The sequence below is a fragment of the Mustela nivalis genome (assembly GCF_964662115.1).
Source record: "Mustela nivalis genome assembly, chromosome: 7".
Lineage (NCBI taxonomy): Eukaryota > Metazoa > Chordata > Mammalia > Carnivora > Mustelidae > Mustela > Mustela nivalis.
The window spans coordinates 103370700-103393808 of record NC_139026.1 but is presented as its reverse complement, the minus strand read 5'-3'; the positions used below and the strand labels follow the sequence as shown (position 1 = coordinate 103393808).

The 23109-nt window shown below is 41.8% G+C and overlaps 1 protein-coding gene across 7 annotated transcripts in view; it reads left to right on the top strand.

The window, feature by feature from the left end:
* The window catches only part of LOC309869640 (antigen WC1.1-like), a 48258-nt gene extending 28019 nt beyond the window's left edge, over window positions 1–20239 (top strand). For 2 of the 7 annotated variants that reach the window (XM_082741073.1, XM_082741072.1), the window contains exons 3-15: window positions 966–1268; window positions 1362–1679; window positions 7666–7758; window positions 7833–8147; window positions 9214–9528; window positions 15823–15864; window positions 15962–16276; window positions 16509–16541; window positions 17073–17210; window positions 17576–17668; window positions 17955–18038; window positions 18524–18661; window positions 19954–20239. In XM_082741073.1, coding sequence (XP_082597199.1) covers window positions 966–1268; window positions 1362–1679; window positions 7666–7758; window positions 7833–8147; window positions 9214–9528; window positions 15823–15864; window positions 15962–16276; window positions 16509–16541; window positions 17073–17210; window positions 17576–17668; window positions 17955–18038; window positions 18524–18661; window positions 19954–20099 — 2333 coding nt within the window. In that variant the 3' untranslated portion in view covers window positions 20100–20239. Of the gene's footprint in view, window positions 1–965; window positions 1269–1361; window positions 1680–7665; window positions 7759–7832; window positions 8148–9213; window positions 9529–15822; window positions 15865–15961; window positions 16277–16508; window positions 16542–17072; window positions 17211–17575; window positions 17669–17954; window positions 18048–18523; window positions 18662–19953 lie in introns of all 7 variants that reach the window. The other 5 variants (XM_082741076.1, XM_082741071.1, XM_082741077.1 and 2 more) reach the window with 4 other exon arrangements.
* The last annotated feature ends 2870 nt before the right edge of the window (window positions 20240–23109 follow it).

The following is a 23109-nucleotide window of genomic DNA, read 5'->3' as shown; positions in this document are numbered from 1 at the left end:
AGAGAAGCAGGCTTCTCGCTGGGCAGAGAGCCCGATGCGGGGCCTGATCCCAGGACTCTGGGATCATGACCTGAGGAGAAGACAGACGCTTAATGACTGAGGCACTCAGGCACCCCTAAATGCTCACTCTTTTAAAAATTAAAAAATTGGGGCACCTGGGTGGCTCAGTGGGTTAAAGCCTCTGCCTTCGGCTCAGGTCATGATCCCAGGGTCCTGGGATCGAGCCCCATATTGGGTTCTCTGCTCAGCAATGAGCCTGCTTCCTCCTCTCTCTCTGCCTGCCTCTCTGCCTAATTGTGATCTCTGTCTGTCAAATAAATAAATAAAATCTTTAAAAAGAGATTAAAAAATTTAAGAAGAAAATGAAAGAATATACAAATAAATCCATGAACACAAGATAACTTTTCCTTTTATTTGTATAAATATGCATATCAAGGCGTCAGTCTGTCTGCAGGCTGTCATACATTCATGGATTCAGATCTCATGGTTTTCTTAATCCTCAGTCATTTGAAGGTTGGCTCCTAGGAAAGAAATTTGACCAGAATTTGAGCCCCACAAGTCTCAGGATGACTTTCTAACCTTGTCTGGCTGATAGATCTCTACCCCCTCATAGCCCATGTCCTCTGTTGGTTCTGTTCTTTATACTTCTGTAGGCAGGTTTGAATGCCTACATATTATGCAGTTTCCCTGGGCTCAGATGAGGAATTCGCTTCTCTAAACAACCCCAAAATATATTTCCCTAGTATTCAGCTACTACAAATAATCTGCCTTCAGAAACTGACTCAGGGAGGTCCCATTCTTGATACTAACTGTCAAGTCCTCTTCTCCTTCCCAATGCCTGGGAAAAGGAAAACTTTTCACTATGACATCTAATGGTCATATACTATTACGCATGCCATGCCACTTCTAACTGCCAAACCAGAATCATGAACATTTACTTGGTTTGGTTTTCTTTTTTCTTTTAGGATTTGTGCGTCTAGCTGGAGGGGATGGACCCTGCTTAGGGCGGGTAGAAGTGCATTCTGGAAAAGACTGGGTTCCACTGTCTGATGGGAACTTTACGCTACTCACTGCCCAGGTCATCTGTGCGGAGCTGGGGTGTGGCAAAGCTGTGTCTTTCCTGGGAGATATGTCTATCAAAGAGTCATATAGAGTCTGGCCTAAAGAATTCCAGTGTAAGGGGCATGAACCTGAGCTCTGGTTTTGCCACAACGAGTCCTGTCCAGGAGATGCATGCCACCGTGGGGCTGTTCAAGTTTTCTGCTCAGGTGAGATGCAGAGTGGGACTTCAACCTTGCCACATACTCTCCTGGGGTAAGAAAGACATGAGATTTGTCTGAAATATTGTCTTCTCCCATTAGTGTACACAGAAGTCCGGCTCATGAAAAATGGTATCTCTCAGTGTGAGGGACAAGTGGAAATGCATATTTCTGGACAGTGGAAAACACTCTGTGCCTCACATTGGAATATGGCCAATGCCAATGTTGTTTGTCAACAGCTTGGCTGTGGAGTTGCTGTCTCTACTCCAAAAGGAGCATACTTTGTGGAAGGAGGTGATAACATTTGGGAAGCTCGATTTCACTGCTCAGGGGCTGAGTCTTTTTTGTGGACTTGCCCTGTGACTGCCCTGGGCATTCCTAGTTGTACCCGTGGAAACACAGCCTCGGTGATCTGCTCAGGTAAGAGAGAGGAAATGGTTAACTGGTAATCAGGATGCTTCTTGAGTGAAATGTCCTTAAGAGCAGAGACTGTGGAGAAATTATTTTTAAAATGAGATAGTCCATGATAAAACATAGTTCTTTTCATTGTTCATTTGCCTTTCAGTTCAAGGCAAGGAATGTTAAGAGGGATATCTTTTAAAATTAACACTATTATTTAAATATATCTGAGAATTATTTACAGAGAAAGTCTGTAAGTAGTAAGCATGTACTTCAGTGAATCATAACAACACGAATACTGTGTACCCCCAACCCAGATCAACAAAGAGATCATTGGCAGCATCTCGGAAGCCACGTTCATACCCTACCAGTCCCTATGCCCACCATTTTCTTTGAAGAAAACCAGTCTCCTCATTTCTATGCTATAGAATAGTTTTTTTTCTATTTCGAACTTTATATAAAATCATATAGTATGTTTCATTTTGTACCTAACTTCTTTGATTCCATACTGTGTGCACGATTCATGCATGTAGTTGTTTATAGCTGTGTTTCACTCATTTTTATTATTGTGACATATCCCATTGAATGACCATGTGACCAGGTATTGATCCATCAACCAATGGTGGAGTTTTTATTTATTTCCACTTCTCAGTGATTACAAATAGTGATGTTGCAGATAACTGTGACAATGACTTGTGGTATAAATATGTATGTATTTATTTTGGGTGTTTAACTCTTGCCCTTTCATTTTTACTCTCTTAATGGTGTTCATTGATAAGCCAAGTTCTTGAATTTAACAAGGTTCCATTTATCAACTTTTTTTCCCCCACATACTGCTTCTTATGTCCTTTGAAGAGAACTTTGTCTGCCCTAAGATCCTGAAGATATTCCTCTATGGTTTAGTTATCTTTATTTCACATTTTGTTATATAGTCCTGTAATTGGTTTTCATATGTGATAGGGATCAAATTTTATATTTTTACATGAATATTTAATAGACCCAGAATCCTTCTTTCTTATAATTTATAATTTATAATTTTTTATTAACATACAATGTATTATTAGCCCCAGGGGTACAGGTCTGTGAATTGTCAGGTTTACACACTTCACAGCACTCACCCACTCACCATAGCACATACCTTCCCCAGTGTCCATAACCCAACCACCCTTTCCCTACCCCCCCTACCCCCAGCAACCCTCAGTATGTTTTGTGAGATTAAGAGTCTCTTATGGTTTGTCTCCCTCCCCATCCCATCTTGTTTCATTTATTCCTTTCCTACTCCCCTGACCCCCCACTTTGCCTCTCAAAATCTTCATATCAGGGAGATCATATGATAATTGTCTTTCTCTGATTGACTTATTTCACTCAGTAATAATACCCTCTAGTTCCATCCACGTCGTGGCAATTGGCAAGATTTAATTTCTCTTGATGGCTGCATAGTATTCCATTGTGTGTGTGTGTGTGTGTGTGTGTGTGTGTGTATACACCTTATCTTCTTTATCTATTCATCTGTTGATGGACATCTAGGTTCTTTCCATAGTTTGGCTATTGTGGACATTGCTGCTATAAACATTTGGGTGCACATGCCCCTTTGGATCACTACATTTGTATCTTTAGGGTAAATACCCAGTAGTGCAATTGGTGGGTCGTAGGGTAGCTCTATTTTCAACTTTTTGAGGAACCTCCATGCTGTTTTCCAGAGTGGTTGCACCAGCTCATATTCCCACCAACAGTATAGGAGGGCTCCCCTTTCTCTGCATCCTTGCCAGCATCTGTCATTTCCTGACTTGCTAATTTTAGCCATTCAGAATCCTTCCTTAAAAAGACACTTTCCCCACTACAGTGCCACCTTGGTCATAATGAGTCTACAGTATATCTGGGTCATCTTCTGGACTCCAATCTCTTTTATTGTATCATTGTCTATTTTGGCATGAATGCCTCAGTTCAGTAATTATTATAACTTTGTAGTATGTATTTAAAAATTTTTTAAATTAACATATAATGTATTATTAGCCCCAGAGATACAGGTCTGTGAATTGTCAGGCTTACACACTTCATAGCACCCACCATAGCACATATCCTTCCCAATGTCCATGTAGTATGTCTTGATATGTGGTAAAATTTTACCTTTAACTTCATTGTTTTTCTTCTCAAGATCGTTGTTGATCAGTGTTGAACATTCTTGGCTTTTTCCATATAAATTTTATAATTAGCTTGTTATTTTTCACCAAAAAGAGCTTGATGATCTTGTCCAAGATGGTTACATTAGCGACTCTAGAGCTTACCACCTCTTACAGACACACATTTCCAACTCTTATAAGTGAGGTAGGAATTATTCTCTCTCTCTTTTTTAATTTTTTGGAAGACTGGGTGTAATTCTTTTTTCCTTTGCATTAAACTTCTTATTTTTAAACAAACATAAACTTACAGAAAAGTTGCAAAAATCATGTAAATATCAGAAAGGACCCATAAATATAAAAATATGACTGGGTTATTAGAAGAAAGGTGAATTACAGACCACTTTTTCTTTATGGATTCAGAATTCATGAAGTAAATGTAAGCAAATTAAATCTGGAGATGTAAAAAAATTAATACACCACAACCAGACAGAGTTTGTCCCAGAAATGCAGTTATTATAAGATGTAACAATTAACGAAACTAAACAAGAAAAAAATCACATAATCTTTTCATCAGATATGGAAAGGCATTTGGAAAGATTCAAGAATGATACATGATAACATCTCTTAGCATATTGAAAATAGAAGGAGTTTTCATCAGTCTGTTAAAGACCATATTACAAAAATCCAGAGCAAATATCACACTAATGGTGAAATATTGAAATATTTTTCCCTGGGATGAGGGAGATGATATTAATATCTATTACCATTTTTATCCAACAATTTACTGGGGGGCAAAATTATTTAAAAGTAAAAGAACTAAAATGGAAGAAATAAAATTTACAACAGGATTGCAAAAAAATGCACAAATGCATAAAACTCAAAGGAATCTGTAGTTAGATTACTAGAAGTTACAGTCTAATTATAACATTGCTGGATACAAAATCATGTGCAAAATATATACAAAATTTTTAAAATTAATATTAGCAAATAGTATCAATAAAAAGATGATAAAATGAAAAGATATACTAGTCATGATAAGATAAAAAACATAAACCACCAGGGAGAAAATCTGGTTAAAAATATAAAAGATAACAAATAACATGGAGGACATGGGGAGTTAGAGAGGAGAAGGGAGTTGGGGGAAATTGGAAGGGGAGGTGAACCATGAAAGACTGTGGACTCTGAAAAACAATCTGAGGGTTTGAAGGGGCAGGGGGTGGGAGGTTGGGGTACCAGGTGGTGGGTATTATAGAGGGCACGGATTGCATGGAGCACTGGGTGTGGCGCAAAAATAATGAATACTGTTTATGCTGAAAATAAATAAAAATAAATTAAAAAAAAGCAGGGGGAAATGTGTTATTAAAGGTACTGAAATAGGGGCACCTGGGTGGCTTAGTTGGTTAAGCCTCTGTTTCAGCTCAGGTCATGATCCCAGGGTCAGGGGATTGAGCCCCGCATTGGGCTCCCAGCTCAGCAGGAAGCCCGCTTCTCCCTCTCCCTCTCCCCGTGCTTGTGTTCCCTCTCTCGTTGTCTCTCTCTGTCAAATAAATAAAGTCTTAAAAAAAAAAACCATAAAAGATCTTCAAGAGAGATTAAAGATGTTTAAAAATGAAGAGATACAGCATATAAATGAATTGAAAATATTAAATATAGTCAGCTACCTCAAAGTTCATCTGTAAATTAACTCCAATCTCAATCAAAATGGACAATTTCTTAGCAAAAATTTTTTAAAATTTCAGCTTGATTGAGATATAGCTGACAAAATTGTAAGACCGTCCAAGTGTACCATGAGGTGACTGGATATACATATACTTTGTGACAGGATTCCCCCCATAGCCACAGCTATGGCCTCACAAATTTACCTTTCTGTGTGTGTGTGAAACATTTAAGTTAGACTCTTACAGCAAATTTCAATTATACAATATGGTGTTATCAACTCTGGTCACTACGTTATGCACGAGACCCTCAGAACTGATTTATTTTATAATTGGAAGTCTGTACATTTTTACACAGCTCTCCCTACTTCCTCATCCTTCAGCCTCTGGCAATAGTTATGCTACTCCACATTTCTGTGATTTTGATTTTGTTTCTCTTTCAAATTTTTATTTAAATTCTAGTTCATAGAATTTAGTGATTCATCACTTACAACCCCCAGTGCTCATCACAGGTGCCCTCCTTAATGCCCATCATGTATTTAGCCCTTCTTCCCGCCCACCTCCCTCCATCAACCCTGTTCATTCTCTGTAGTTAAGAGTTTGCTTCTCTCTCTCTCTTTTTTCTCCTTCCCTTTTGTTCATCTGTTTTGTTTCTTAAATTCTACATATGAGTGAAAACACATGGCATTTGTCTTTCTCTGACTGACTTATTTTGCTTATTAGCATCATACTGATTTTGATTTTTTTTTGGATTTTACCTAAAAATGATATCCTGTAATACCGGTCTTTCTTCTGGCTAATCCTATTTAGTGTAATGCCTGCACTGTCCATCCCTGTTGTCCCAAGTGGCAGGGTTTCCTTCTTCCTCATGGCTGAATAATATTACATTATATATGGTACATCTTCTTTAGCTATTCATCTTCTGACTGATTACCATTGTTGTAATTCTGTTTTCTAGTTCATAAGTCTGATTCAGAATTTCCTGACTGTCCCTAATGTGAACTTCACAACAAAAAAAGAGTTGAGGAAATATGCTGCATTCAGTTGTCTTCCTTTCAGTGTTCTCTAACCAGGGACTCTTCCTGAATCTCGCTTTGTATTTCGTGACATCAACATTTTAAAGAATACAGGCCAATTATTATGTAGACTTTCCTTTCAATTTGAGTTGTGGTCATAATCAGGAGAATTAAATAAGTGGAAGCATGGTAAATTGGTGTTACATACCATCCTGCCTGAATGCAAACTGGGATTTGGCTGTTTTCAAAGTAGAAATTGAAAGTATTAGCAAAGTCAATCATTGAACACCAATCTTCCTTTGTTGCACAGTATAAATCCTGTGTTTCCAGCTTAATCCTATTTTGGTAAAAAAAAAAAAAAAATATATATATATATATATATATTAAAAAAACACATTTTAATGATTTTTCAAAATTGTTTTCATAAAACAAATTTAACGATTTTTAAAATGTCATTTTGTGTGTGGGTGGGTGGAGTATAAGATGTGATCAGCCTTGCTAAATGAGCTGTATGCCCTGGGAATAATATGTATTCTGTGGGTTTGTAAATAAACAATATTTATTTATCAGTAAATAAATATTTACTGGGTTTGTAAATAAACAATATTTATTTATCAGCAAATAAATATTTATTGACTGATTTTGCTGGTTGCTTTCAGTTACTGAGACTGATGGAAGTTATTTTCTGGTTACTATTGCATAATAAATTTCTTCCCAATCTAGCCACTTAAAGCAACTATATGTTAATTTACATAACATAGATCACTGCTCATTTCCCCTCCAGCTTCCAGTCACATTTTCCTTACCTCCTTTAAGTCCTCATTGACAGCATCGACCCAGCCCATCCAGCTTCTGCCTGTTACTTTGTTTCAAGAATGTCACATGTTTTAGGTGGCATCACAGTTTGGGGCTATTACAGATAAAGATACTATAACCATGCCTATTCAAGTCCTTTTGAAGACAAACATTTCATTTGTCTTCAGTAAATGCTCAGTATTATGGCATGTATAAGTTTTCTGGTTCCTAACGCTGCATAACAAAAATTTGGCATTGTCAGAAGCAGAACTTTCCGTAAAGTGGTGAAATCTACAATTCTAGTAAACTTGCTGTTATGTTTCAGTTTTCATCTCAGACCCCAGCACTAGGTTACTCTTGAGTTTAATTCAGTTTCCTGTTCCTCAACACTCCTAACCCTCTGACCATGCTGTTTCTGCAGGAAACCAGACCCAGGTGCTACCCCAGTGCAACGACTCTGTGTCTGAACCCGAGGGCTCTGCAGCCTCACAGGAGAGTGCAGTCACCTGCTCAGGTGAGGGGTCCCAGGGGCAAGAAAGTCCTTCTCCTTTCCTGTGAAATGCTCCAGTGGCTTGGTTTTCTCCTCAGATAGCAGACAGCTCCGCCTGGTGGACGGAGGCGGTCCCTGTGCCGGCAGAGTGGAGATCCTTCACCAGGGCTCCTGGGGCACCATCTGTGATGACAGCTGGGACCTGAGTGATGCCCACGTGGTGTGCAGACAGCTGGGCTGCGGAGAAGCCCTCAATGCCACGGTCTCTGCTCACTTCGGGGAGGGATCGGACCCTATCTGGCTGGACGACCTGGAGTGCACAGGAAAGGAGTCCCACATTTGGAAGTGTCCTTCCCGGGGCTGGGGACAGCACGACTGCAGACACAAGGAGGATGCAGGGGTCATCTGCTCAGGTCTGCCTGCACGCTGTCTATAGGCTGGGAGAGGAGGTGTGGGCTCTGGAGGATGGGAGTGTGAGCCCTGAAGGGTGTTGCTGAAAGGGCCAGAGGAGACTTCCTTCCACACTGCCTTTTTAGATATAAAGATAAGGTGCTTCTTTTCCTCCTGCGGCATCTGAGGTTCAGGTCCTTCCTTCACAGCAAGAGCTCCTGACAGAGCCATTTCCTACAATTTCCATTTGAAAGCAGGGCTTGGTCTTCAGATCTTTTTGGTGGTAAAGTCTTGAGATCCTATTGCTGTCGAAATGCATTACTATATAATGAGTGGTAGAAACAACACAATTTATTGATGTATAGTTTTGTACATTAGAAGTCCAACAAGGGTCTCACTGGCTAAAATCAAGGTGTCAAAAGGGCTGCATTCTTTCCGGAGGCTTTGGGGGAGATTTCTTTTCCCTGTCTTCTCTAGTTTCCTAAGGCCACACGCATTCAGTGGGTGGGAGGTAGATCCCTTTCTTTCTCTTCAGGCTGAAAACATTGCCTTCCTCTGACCATTCTTCCTCAGTCACGTTTCCTTCTGACTGAAGTTGGGAAAGATTTCCCATTTTTAAGGATAGTAGGTCAAAGAGGTGATCGGACTTGGGCTTAACCTGGTCAACCCACACTACTCCAGGTTAATCTCACCATCCTAAGGTCCTTATCTTAATCATGTCTGAAAAGTGTCCTTTGCATGTAAAGTAACATATTTACACAACACCTTTGGGGGGCCATTATTCAGCTTATCACCCCACTTTCCACACTCAGGAAGCAGGATTCAGCTTTCCCTCTGGGTAGAGTGCCCAGGTGGCTATTCTTCTCTGTTCATATTCTACTACATCGCTGTGGGGGAAATAGAAACCCAGACACAAACACACAAAATCAGGGAAAAGGGAGGTCAGTTTCGGTCTTGCCACCTAGTGGGTCCTTCCTCAGCAGAGTCAGGGATGAATGTTAATAGTCTCTGGTACGGAGAAAAAAAATCAAGGGCACTGAGTGAATGCTTACTGTGGACTCCTTCCCCCTCTCTCGCCTTCCAATTTAGACTTCCTGAAGCTCAGGATGGTGAGCGAGGACCAGGAGTGTGCTGGGTGGCTGGAAGTTTTCTACAATGGGACCTGGGGCAGTGTCTGCCACAGCCCCATGGCAGACATCACCTTGTCCATCATCTGTAGACATCTTGGCTGTGGAGACAGTGGGACGGTCAGCGACTCCATAGTTCCCAGGGAAGGTTCTAGACCTCGGTGGGTGGATCAAATCCAGTGTCGGAAAACCGATTCCTCTCTCTGGCAATGTCCTTCTGACCCCTGGAGACGCAATTCATGTTTTTTACAAGAGGAAGCTTATATCTCCTGTGCAGGTAATTTACTGTTTCCATGTGTCTGTCCCAGTCCTGTAGGATGTTGTTAGTGAGATTTTATCATCAAATCAAAGGGTGAGTTTAAGGTAAGAGTACAACATGAAGTTTGGATGATTATTTAATTTACATGTTCCAATCTTGTTTCACAGGAAAAAATAAAGAAACCGGTATCAAGAGCAGTTTACATTAAAAATACCAAAAGGGGGGCGCCTGGGTGGCTCAGTGGGTTAGGCCGCTGCCTTCGGCTCAGGTCATGATCTCGGGGTCCTGGGATCGAGTCCCGCATCGGGCTCTCTGCTCAGCAGGGAGCCTGCTTCCCTCTCTCTCTCTCTCTCTCTCTCTGCCTGCCTCTCTGCCTCCTTGTGATCTCTGCCTGTCAAATAAATAAATAAAATCTTTAAAAAAAAAAAACCAAAAGGATTGCATTGAAAACAAGCAATACCCTGATAAACTTTCTAAGCAATTGCCAATTAGTTAGGAACAGTTAAGTGATATCCCAACACGTTAAAGTGAATAAGGGGCCACGTAAGAAATCAACCCTAATTGTTTTGTCTCTTAAGCTAATGGTAACTTTACCCTGGAATGTAACCACACCAATCAGACTAGCCCTCCAGTCAGCCTTTTGGTAGATAGTAACTGAGTGCCTTGTACGCACAAGTTTATGCTGCAGGTGAGAGGATGGAGAAGAGAAGAAAGTGTAGTCTCTGCCATCATGGAGCTTACAGTCCTGTTTTGAAACTCTCATTAGGCAGAAATTTCATGAAGAGTTAGAAAGTGCTGTGGAACTGTGGAATTGGTGTAAAAGAGGAAATCATACTTAGAGTGAAAGGTGAAGGGTGAATAAGAATTTCTCAGAGGAAAGTGGAGAGATAGCTTGGGTCAGTGTACATACTGAGGTAGGAGAAAACATGGCATCTTTGAGGCACGAGAAAAATCCCATCATGGCCAGAGCAGAAAATGGTGAGGTAGAGGGGAGCAGGGTTCCCTTGGAATGATGAGCAGAGCCAGAGACCTCTCTGAGGCAGAGCCCAGGAACACATTCCTGTTAAAGAGGCATTTGTTTATCTTCTTGGTTGCCTCATCATGGAGAACTGCTGAGAAGTCAGTAGCCCCATGACCCCATGACTTTCTGCTTGAATTTCTGTCTTCCAAGAGGCCCTCAGAATCTCAGTTTTCAGGGCTGATCCTGTATCCTCTGAGCCTTTCATTAACTACCAAGTGCTTAATCTGTCCCCCTCATCTCACTCTCCCAAAATGTTCTACAGAGCCTTCTGGAAGTTGGAGCCCATTATCTTCAAACTCTCTTATGTCCTCCAAGTTCCCTTCACTTTGGTGTTTGGACCAAAACCTGCTTTTTCCCTGAAGACACCGATTTCTTCCTCACTTGGAGGCTCTTTTTTTTCCTCCTCTCAACACTCTTTTCTCTAAGACTTGATAGATATACTTCTTGCTCTCAGTTGCCATTTTCAATGATTCCTCCTCTGTGTCTCTTTTAACATCCAGCTACTTGAAACTCATGCCATGAGGCAATAAATACCACCTAGTACTTCTGCTTGTTGCTATCATCATCCTAACTTTCTGGTCACTTCCCCTGTCCACTGAAGACTGCAACACCAGACTCACCAAGTTTCTCATCTCTGTCTTACTCCTGGAACCATTGGTACTTCCTCCAATACCCTTAAACACAACTGACAGAGCAGCCTCACCTCTCAGCTCACTGACTTCCTCCTATCTCTGCCTATGCATACACCACTGACCTCCAACTACAGTACAGCTTGAAATCTTGATTTTTTTCTTCCATTCTCTGACCAGTGTTTCCTATCATTATGGTTCCTAACCCATATGCTTCATTTCAAATAATTTCTTCTGCTCATGGAGTTGCCCGAACTTTTCCCCTATCAGTTTTTTCTTACTTTTCTACTCTCCATCTATCTGCACATTTTTTTCTTAGTCAGATTAGATAATATGATCCAACATGATAATTCTTCTCCTTTAATTTCTACAATTCCCTTGCCTCATCTTTGTCAGCCTCACCTGACAAACTCCAGACCTGGTTAAAGTCAACTACCTGAGTACTCCTTGTCTGCACTGGACTAAGGCAAAGGTGGGGAAAGAACACATAGTCAAGTGGCTACTCTACTTTTGAATTCATGGACCCAATCTCTACTGGGGGTTCCATAGTGTCTTTGAGGACTACTATACATCTTCAATATGTGTGCTTGCCCTAAATTTAAAATGGTGTTTTATGTATTTTCCGCTTTCCTCACATTGTCAACACCTGATCCCCACCATCTAGTCTCAAATCATGATCTTGCCTCTTACCTCACTGAGAAATTAGAACAGTTGGCTGCAAACTCCTCCTCTGCCTTTCACCAAATCTTCTTACTTGTGGTGTCTTCGCCCACTCTGTACTTGTTTGACCTCCTGGGTCAGTGGCCTCAGGCCTCATATTAGGCCAGCTCTTCTGTTCAGGCTGTGGATCCTAACTGCACTTGTCAAAGTCTTCACTTTTATTCCCTCTTCTAGTGCCATCAACTTTCCCCATCTCCTGGTTTATTCTCATCTATATATAGATGAGAATATATATATACATATATATATATGTATATATATATATATATATATGGGTTTGTATGACTCTCATCTTGAAAAAGACCTGAATAGTTTTCCTTGACTTCCTTGCTACTGTCCCTCTCTCTTCTCCTTTGTCCACAGCCAAGTTTCTGAAAGTATGGAAATATGGTCAGTAACCACTCAGGGTCCTCAATAATTTCCCCTCTTTTACTATTCTAAACTCATCCAGTTAAGCGTTAGGGTCCACTATTCCTCTGAACTGGTAATGAAATGTAGCAGACTTTCCTCTCCAGTATTCATGAATTTTCAGCAGTGTTCAGCAGGTTCGCTTCTCATTCCTTCTCATTTTTTTTTTTTTCTCTTGGCTGTCACTCCATCTCCCTGATTGTTAGATAGAGTTGAGATCACTGGGAATATAAATGCTCCTTAAACAGACTCCAGGGAACCTAACTTTTTAAATATAGTACAGTCTGTGAACAGACATGGAGTCTCATGCAGAGCAGACAGAGAAACAAGAACCCAACCAATACTGTGTTTGGAACTAGGGTTCCTTTCAAGGAAAGGGGGATGTTTATATATATTAAATTCTACTGAGGTTTCAAGAACACTTGAGCTGAAAAGTACCCAACAGATTTTGGGCATTGTGTGTTATCGACTGGTTAATAAGAACACTTTTGAGGCAGGGTAGAAACCAGAAATAAAAGTATCAATGAGGTGATGGTTAGAAAAGCATACAGCACTTTTGAGAAACTGTGAAGGGCAAAGAGTGAGAAGTAAGGTGCTGAAGTGTAGTGTTCGGTGCGGGAAATAGATTTATTTGTTGTTGTGTAATAGAGTGATCTACTTTTATTTTTATTTATTATTATTTTTAATTTATTTTTTATTTTCAGCATAACAGTATTCATTATTTTTGCACCACACCCCGTGCTCCATGCAATCCGTGCCCTCTATAATACCCACCACCTGGTACCCCAACCTCCCACTCCCAGCCCCTTCAAAACGTTCAGATTGTTTTTCAGAGTCCATAGTCTCTCATGGTTCACCTCCCCTTCCAATTTCCCCCAACTCCCTTCTCCTCTCTATCTCCCCATGTCCTCCATGCTATTTGTTATGCTCCACAAATAAGTGAAACCATATGATAATTGACTCTCTCTGCTTGACTTATTTCACTCAGCATCATCTCTTCCAGTCCCGTCCATGTTGCCACAAAAGTTGGTATTCATCCTTTCTGATGGAGGCATAATACTCCATGGTGTAAATGGACCATATCTTCCTTATCCATTCATCCGTTGAAGGGCATCTTGGTTCTTTCCACAGTTTGGCGACCGTGGCCATTGCTGCTATAAACATTGGGGTACAGATGGCCCTTCTTTTCACGACATCTGTATCTTTGGGGTAAATACTCAGGAGTGCAATGGCAGGGTCATAGGGAAGTTCTATTTTTATTTTTTTAAAGATTTTATTTTATTATTATTTATTTGACAGAGAGAAATCACAAGTAGGCAGAGAGGCAGGCAGAGAGAGAGAGGGAAGCAGGCTCTCTGCTGAGCAGAGAGCCCGATGCGGGACTCGATCCCAGGACTCTGAGATCATGACCTGAGCCGAAGGCAGCGGCTTAACCCACTGAGCCACCCAGGCGCCCGGAAGTTCTATTTTTAATTTCTTAAGGAATCTCCACACTGTTATCCAAAGTGGCTGCACCAACTTGCATTCCCACCAACAGTGTAAGAGGGTTCCCCTTTCTCCACATCCTCTCCAACACATGTTGTTTCCTGTCTTGTTAATTTTGGCCATTCTAACTGGTGTAAGGTGGTATCTCAATGTGGTTTTAATTTGAATCTCCCTGATGGCTAGTGATGATGAATATTTTTTCATGTGTCTGATAGCCATTTGTATGTCTTCATTGGAGAAGTGTCTGTCTATATCTTCTGCCCATTTTTTGATATGATTGTCTATTTTGTGTGTGTTGAGTTTGAGGAGTTCATTATAGATCCTGGATACAACAGTGATCTACTTTTAGAAGTGACACTGGCACATTTCATTTTCTGGGTTATGTGTCTCCAGTGCAAAAACAACTGGAAACCATGTCACAGGAAGTCTGTAACGAGGCTAATTAGCAAAAATGCCAGAATAGATGTAACTTGACTGTTGAACTTTGAAAGACTTTACCGTGGAAGGAGACGACTCACCATGAACTAGCTGATGCAGGGGGCAGGACACCAAGCTGATCGATGGGGCTTACAAGGAGGCAGATTTGAGTTCATTCTAAGTAAAAGTAGCATAAAGGTATCTCACCTTGTGATGGTCCCCCAGGGAGTGAACAATAATGTGAGGTAAAAGAACACTGAAGTCATGGTGGGATGGCCTCTTCTTCTTCCTTACTTTTTTTGCATTTTCATAGTGTTTTCCTTTCCCTTAACATTCTTTTCCAGTTCCTTCTTTCCCCCACCCCCTTCCCTGCCAGCTCAGGTGTATCTTGGGGGATAGGCTAGGAGTTGCCTGAAGTCCACAGCCAGGGGACAGCATGGTGATAGATATTTCAAAGGCTGAGCTCACTCCCTTCCTTGCTTCTCTTTCCTTACCTCCTTTTCTTGTTTCTGTGTCCCTAAAAGCCGAAGGGATATTAAACTCTAAGACCTTATATTGATGATAATTTTCTACAATCAAACATGATGAGTTGAGTGATAGTGAAGACTCCAGTGCTGAAAGTGAGCGACCACCCAAAGAGGTCCTGCCATCATTTTCTGAGATGTTCACAGGGTAGGAAGTTGGATAGGATCACATGGAAAGAATATGCCAATTCTGGTATTTTATGACAAGTACCATGTATGCTTCTGTTTTCTTGTAATTTTTTGAATTTCTGTTCTTCCTTTGGTTTCCATTTTTTGTCTTTTTTTCATCTCATGTTTGTTATCTGTGTCCTCTCTCCATGTAGTTTTTTGTCAATATATTTGAGTATCATGTAAACATTTCTGTCTCACTCCTTAGCCATTTGTCTACCTAACTGTTTTTCTCTGAATCCTCTTTATTCCAGTTCTTTATAAAAAGTATCCTCTTAACATAGTAATCTTTGCTTGTGCACGTCATATTGAAAAATAGATAAGAAAAGTTTATAATATGTAATTTTCCATTAAAAATATAAATGGAATAGTGAATGCAAATTATCTTTGATTCAGGATTTAAAAAAATCCACTATTATTACCACAAACGATTAATATCAATTTGTATTCCCTTTATTAACTTACTTATTAGCAAGAATTTAAAGGAATTATGTTTTACTGGATTTTATTCACCAATTTATTCAATAAATATTTATCAAGCCCGTATACATAGTATTTATAAAAGGTTCTCAATGCACACTTGTTGAATGAATGCATACAATATACCATGTATACATAGCAGAAACATAGAGATGAATAAAACATGCAAAGTGTTTCCTCTCATGGAGTTTGTGTGCGTGTGTGTGTGTGTGTATGCACACATGTCTGCATTTTATTTATTGTGCAATGTGGAAAGTGAGAAACAAGTAAACAAAATAAACAGATAATGGCTATGATTTCTAGCGAATGTCTCAGTAATTCAGCCCATTAGACTAATTAGGAAGGCTGTTATTTTCACTTGTCCTTTGGGCTGAAGGCAAGCACTTCAGATAATCTTGTTTGGGGAAGAGCACCCCCAGCTGTCCCGGATCTAGCAGTGCCCCCTTGTCTGCTTCTGCAGGAGTGAGACCCAGGAGCTGTCCAACTGCTGCCCCCTGCACAGGTACATAAAGCCCCTCCCCTGTCCCCTGTTGGCTCCCAAGGGCTCCTTCCTTCCTTCCCACCAGGGGGAGTAACAGAAGATGCTGCTGCCTTTTCAGACAAAGAGAAGCTCCGACTGAGGGGAGGAGACACGGAGTGCTCAGGGCGAGTGGAGGTTTGGCACGAGGGCTCCTGGGGCACGGTGTGTGATGACTCCTGGAGCCTGGCAGAGGCCGAGGTGGTGTGTCAGCAGCTGGGCTGTGGCTCTGCCCTCGAGGCACTGCAGAAGGCAGCGTTTGGGCCGGGAAATGGGAGCATCTGGCTGGATGAGGTGAAATGCAGGGGCAGGGAGCCTTCCCTGTGGGATTGTGCTGCGGACCCTTGGGGCCAGAACAACTGCAAGCACGAGGAGGACGCTGGGGTGCGGTGCTCTGGTGAGTGGCTCTGGCTGAGCTGGAGCGAGGGTGGGCCAGTGGGGTGAGCTCAGCTAAAATGGGAAGTTTGCGTTCGCATCTAGATGCTGTCAGCCCTGGATCTGGGAGAGGGGGAGGTCTCAACATTGAGGTTGTGGTAATTGAGGAGTGATTTCAGGGCTCAGGTAGAGAAAATGGGCTGCCCTGCCCTCTGATCCAATCCTGGACCGCAAACCCCTATTTTTCTCTCTAGGTGGAAGAACAACTTTGCAGTCTCCTACAGGAGGTACAGTGCCACAATCTGGAGGCAGGGGAGAATATTCAGATTTGGGGGACCTGTTCTGTGGAATTTGACAGAATTAGCCAACTCAGGAAAGGAAAGACCCCAGAGAGCCATCTGCTGGCGGGGAGGTCTTAGGGCATTTTCCTTGGGAAACTTCCCTTCACTCCCTTCAAATTTCCACTGCCCTTGGGCCAAGGGGGGATGGTTCCTGTGCTTCAGAATCTAAGGTTTCCCCACTTGCCCATGAGTGTCACTCCCCTGCAGCAAGATGCTTATCGCAGGAGTTGCTTGATGCTCTGGTCTGGAGAAGCGTGAAGAAAGGGGGCTACAGTTGTGTAAGTTGGCCCAGCACTCTGTTGGACCTCAGTGGAGTAGAATTCAGTTTATCTCAGAATAAAGCCTGGGGGAGTGTCCACCAGGGTCACTGTCAATCCTGTTATGTCTGAGGCCGGGACTTGCCCAGGCTGGAAATGCTGAAGGAGTTTCCCTGGGCACTTGCCCTTCTCCAAATCCTATTGGCTTTATTCTCCTTAGGGATCAGACAAGGCCCAAATCTCGTCCGTGGTATCTTCTCCCTGTCTGAGATGCTTTGCTTCTTCCTGGGGGCCCTTCTCTTCCTGGTCCTCGTCATCCTGGTGATTCAGATGTACAGATGGAGAGCAAAGCGCAGAGGTGGGCTACAGGGGTACAGGGTAACATGGAAAGTGTATGGAGGCCAGAGACAGGGCCAGGTGGGAGGGGGGAGCTGTGTTTGAAAACCTCCATCTGCCCCACCTGAAACTCTAAGAGCTGTCTTAGGATTGAACACACGTCAGTCATGGCTTCTCTGTGAGACAAGAAAAAATAGGGGCTGAGCTGTGGACGCAGGGCCAGACAAGGCAGAGAGGTGCAGACACGGCACATGGGGTGTGAGGAGACTCTACCGGAGTCCTGGCGGCCCTGAGGCTTTTTCCATGTTGACCACTGGGGAGAATGATTTGCTTGTTGGTTCAGGGATGAACTCAGGGACATTTCTCACTTGCTGGTGGTTTGCTCAGCCTTACCCAGTTTTGAAGATGTTCCCAACGAGGCTGTGTACGAGGAGATTGACTATCTTGTGGCAACGAAGGAAGATCTGCTGGGCAGTACTGGTGTGTATCCCTTCCTTGCCCTCCTGGGCCCTCTAGATGTCAGCCCCTCCCCCAGGCCCACTGTCTGTGAGCCAAGGCTTCTCTGCAGACCCTATACTCCCTCATGCTCACAGAAGCAGCCCCTCCAAAGGCAATGGATGGGTTTCTGCTGAGCTCCTGTGAGCTCTGAGCTTTCTCTTTATACCACAGGAGCACATGTGCTCCAGCATTTCTTCTCACACAGGTCCCACGGGTTTGTGCTGTCTGCTTTATGATTTTTTTCGTTTTGTGTTTTTCTCCACATTAGGGGCCCTGTCAGATGACTCCGTGACTAAACTGCCATATTACACTGGGGATGGTGAGGACAACACTGACTTTCAACCTGCTCCAGGTAGTAGAGGTGAACTGTCTCAGCTGGGTATTGGGGGCAGGGGACTTCTTTTCATAGAGATGAGATTCAAGAGGGACAGTCTTCCTTTGACCGGGATTAGTGGGATCTCTTCTCTGCTTGCTCTGATGTGCCTCATGGTGAGGCTGGGTTGTCTGTGTCCAGAACAATCCTCATTCAGTTGCAACATACACACTGTTTTGAAAAATAGCATCTGGAAAGTGTAACTGACCAAATATTTTACTAAGGCATACTGGTGCAAGGGTTTCTCTAAAATATGTAGTTTTAATCAGGAAATATTGAGAGGTTTGGATTATTTTTCTGGTTTATGGACTCATCAAAATGAAATACATGACCTTGGAAAAGAACTTTTAAAGCACAGAGTGAATAGTGCCTCTGGTTAGCAGCTATCAGATTCTCTGTGGCAGAAGGGATTTTAGATATTTTCCAGGCCAACCCATTTATTGTGATTCCATCTAAACCCCCAGCTCAGAAGACTGATGCCCCTAGTGAGGACTATGATAATGTTGAAGAGGTCCCAGTGCCTGAGGCTCCTTTTGCCTCCTGGGTGAATGAGGGGGAAGTGCCCCCAGGGGAGGAGAATGTGGTGAGGGCCTCTCCAACAGGTGAGTGGGGTTGATTGATCTCTTGTAATCTTTTGTCTCTGTCCTGGAAAGGGTTAATTTGAGCTCCTCATTGCTGATCCTTCTTATAGATTCAAAATTCAGATGACCTCATATCCTTTGACCATCTTCCTCTCTTTTGTGCTGTCACATTCCTTGTGGGCGGTGTTGGTGGGGGGAGAGAATCCCACTATATTCTTGGTATCTGCATTTGCATAACTTCATCTTTGAGGTGATTGCCTTGAGACATAGGTTAGTTTACCAAGTCCAAAAACAGAATGACTGTTCTTATAACACTTTTGCACTGTCCTATCTCTGAAAGGCATTCAGAGACTTAAGAAATATTGCAATATTGGAATTTGTGAGGCATTTGATCATTTGAGAAGCACTCCAATCATGTTAGCACTAATATGTACAAAGTCTATCATATATGATAGCTTTGAAAATTACAGCCGTGGTGGTGGATTATAGAGTCTCAATTTGTAGGCAGTTCAGCCAATCTGTTCCAGACATTTCAGTGGTCAAATGAAGACACTCATTCTCCAGAGAAGAGTATTTCTCCCTCTGAGGGCCAATGTGACCCTGAGGATGTGGCAACTATGGAAGGATGCTGTGATTGTTTTGGGGGGGTGCATTTAGGAACACAAGTCAAGGCCAGCAAGAACAGAGTGGGATTGTCAGTGAGGACCTGAGATTTTTCCAGGTCTCCTGTACCCTTCTGTTTCTGAATTCAGACCTGTCAATTGTGAAAGGAGAAGTTTGCATGTCCCTTCTTTTTTTTTTTTTTTAAGATTTTATTTCTTATTTATTTGACAGAGAGAGAAAGAGAGAGAGAGAGAGAGAGAGAGAGATCACAAGTAGGCAGAGAGGCAGGCAGAGAGAGAGGAAGGGAAGCAGGCTCACTGCTGAGCAGAGAGCCTGATGTGGGGCTCGATCCCAGGACCCCGGGTGAGCCGAAGGCAGAGGCTTTAACCCACTGAGCCACCCAGGCACACTTGCATGTCCCTTCTTCTGATTCTTACCATTCTTGGGCCATTCTTTGCTGAGAAACATGTCTTTATAGAGCACCTGTGTTGGCCATAGATCTCCTGTGATAATAGTGTTTCTGGAGACCCACATAGACTGGATCCTGATAGGATAATCTTGATATATCTTTGCTGTAACTATATTAAATTGTCTGAGCTTTCTTGAATATTACCTGATGCTTTGTCATCATGACTTGACTTGCTTCCACCATGGGGCACTGTCCCGTCTCTTTGTCCTAATTCTAATCAAACTTCTCTTTAATGTTTCAGGCTCTTCTCTACAGTTCTCCAGAGGGATAGCTGGTCCTGGGAAAGAAGAAGCTAGTCCCTGGCTGCTTCAGGGGGAAGAGGGGGATCCTGGATATGATGACATTGAACTAAATGCCCCTCAAACATCTACTATGGTTTTCTCATGATGTTGAATTGAAAATAAGATAAGGCCTCAGATACTCTAATTGCCTGTATTTCAGTAGAATAGTGCTGACTTATAATTGTATTATGTGAAATTACTTAAAATGAAATATTCTGAATAAACTACTTTTTGCTTTGTTGATTACTTTGCAAGTTTTGTCTCAATTCAGTTTCCCTCCAAAGAAATACAAGGTGAGTATACTAACCTGTTTTCTTATCTCTCCTCTGGGCTACTCAAGGCCTTAGTTTGCGTGGGTTCATGAATGTTCCAGTCTCTCTTTCTTAGACAAAGGACTCTAAACTTGGTCCATATTCATACCCTCATTCTTACCAAGACTAACTCATGGGAAAAAAAAAACCAATCCCGAACATTCATGTATGCTCTTCCTTGAGATATGGTATCATCTGGATACCATATGTGGTATGTGCCTAGGAATTTAAAAAATTGAGGATAGGAGATTGGGTAGGGGAGAGAGAGAAATTCATGGATCAATTAAAAGTCCAATTTGGGGCACCTGGATGGCTCAGTTGGTTAAGCGTCTGACTCTTGGTTTTGGTCGGGTCATGATCCCACAGTTATGAGATCCAGCTCTGTCTTGGGTTTAGCATTGAGCTTGGTGTGGAGTGTGCTTAGGATTCTCTCTCCTCTCCCTCTCCCACCCCGCCCAGCATGCTTATGTGCTTGCTCACTCTCTCTCAAAAAAGAAAAAACACAAAACCTTTTTAAAATCCAATTCTTCATAACTATCTTTTCTTATTTCATCTCTTATTCCCTAGGTTATTTTTCCTATTTATTTCTCAAGCCCATACAGATTCCTTCTCATTCTTCTCTCATATTTGGTGAGTTATCATCTCCTTTTAAATTCTGTCTTTCCTCTCCATCACTTCTTATTTCTTCAGGACATTGTCATTTCCTGTCTGTCCAATTGTAAAGCCTTCTAAGTGAATTATATCAACTGGTATCTTTCTTTACTGCAAGTTGATAAAGGACAAATTGGCATTGACCCATAGACCTGTATCCAAGTGGAAGAAGAAGGCAAAGAAGAGACCCAGGTAGAGGAGATCCAAAAGGAATATAGATAGATAAATCAGGAACTATTGGGTCTTATAGATGTGGGTGGAGGGACTTGTCATGATTGAAGTATTTTGATGCTCTATTAGACAATTTATATCAGAGACCTTCAGAGTGATCATGTTGAGAAAATAATAATGACTTCTCCATTAGGTCAATGTAGAACAAATGTATTAGGTTCATAAAACCTTTTCATAGCATTGTAATTGAAAACATAAATATACAACACATGGAATTAGATAAATAAGTTAAGACTCAATAATACAGGGAAGTACTGGCAACCATACAAATAACATAGATGTTCTAATAGGACAGAAAGGATTTTAAAATATATTGTTAATTTTGAAAGTGCACATAAAATGTCATACAGGAATTTTACGATCCAATTATGTGTGTGTGTGTGTGTGTGTATGCGTGCACATACATGTGTGTAGACTGAGATGTGCCCTGTATTAAAGCAGGCTTGTATGTTCAGGAAGAATCTAAAGGGAGCTGTCAGATCCTGACTTGTACTATAGGGACTCTGGAATGTATGGCAGGGCTTGGGAAATAGTTCATACTCTTTGATACCATGATAACGAGGTTGAAATTCCACAAGTAGATGGGGAAAACTCAAGTGAACTGAATGCTTTAATATGTGAACATACTCTTTAAAAACATGATTCTAAAAAAGTTATCTCTGGGAAAAAATATACTTGGTTGATGAAATGTGATTTATTCTTGGCCTAATAAGAAATGTATTCATTGTTGTCAGAGCTGGAGAGACCAACCTGGAATCAGAGCATCAATTTTATATTTCATTTTGATTCTACTTCTACCCTTAAGGGCCTGCAAAGTCTAAAAAAGGACAACTGTCATAAGCATATGGCCCAAAGTCAAGCAACTGGAAGTTCCAAGAAATATAACAAGGAAATGAAGAGTGGAACCTCTTACTCCTGTTGGAGGCATAGAATTTTCCATCCAAGAGAGACAGAGGCTCATGGTTGGAGGGGTTTGAAACAGGAAGAACTGTAGGTCAGAGAGATCAGGAACCAAGGTCCACACCTGGGCCTGGCTCGCCAGCCATGTGACTAGATTGTTCTCCTCTCAGGAGCTTAAGTCCTGATACCTTGCATTCTCCTGAGTCAGGGGCCCAACAGAGACAAGATTTCTTATAAGATCTGAGGATGCTACAAGGGAGAAAATTTGCCAAAGTACATTAATAAGCACAGAGTTCTTCCTAAATAGCAGATCCATTAGGATGTCACAAAATAAGCTTGTATACCTCACTAGGGCAGGGGAAAAGTGACCAAAGAGGAACATCCTGAAGTCTCCAAGGCTAGATCCCTCTTCTGCCTTCTATGCTAATATCAGTCCATCTAAGAACACCTGCATTCAGCATCACTTTTCTCTGGTGCACAATGAGGTTGAGGGATGATCAGTCCAAGATGTCAGAAGGGAAAACATACAGGCAGGAAGAGAAGAGTTCTAGAAAGAATCCAGTGCCGGGGAAAGATCACTGTAAATCAGAAAAACATCTGAGCTATAGGTTTGTGGGGAAGAAAAAGAAAGTAAAAAGCAGGCTTATATTACAAATGCAGGGTTATCTGGGAGTTTAGTTATAGTTCCTATTGGAAGGACTTTCTTTATAGACAGAAAGGTTTCCATATCTGTGGTACCATATACACATACACACATATTATCATCAGTACTACTACCTCCATCACCAAATCCAGCAATCTGGTTTAGAGAATGTGAGTTCTATGGCCTTGTTTCTAAGAAAATTGACTTTCACCAGGTAGACATATTCCTGCTTACCACGTTTAGCCTTCACATACTCTTAAGACTCCATTTCATCTGATTCCTCCACTCTAGCCCCAACCCTCTCTCTCATGCACATGCCCTATACTCTATAATAGAGTATAGAAAGGACAGATCAGTGGTCCAGCCTGATGTAGTCTTTC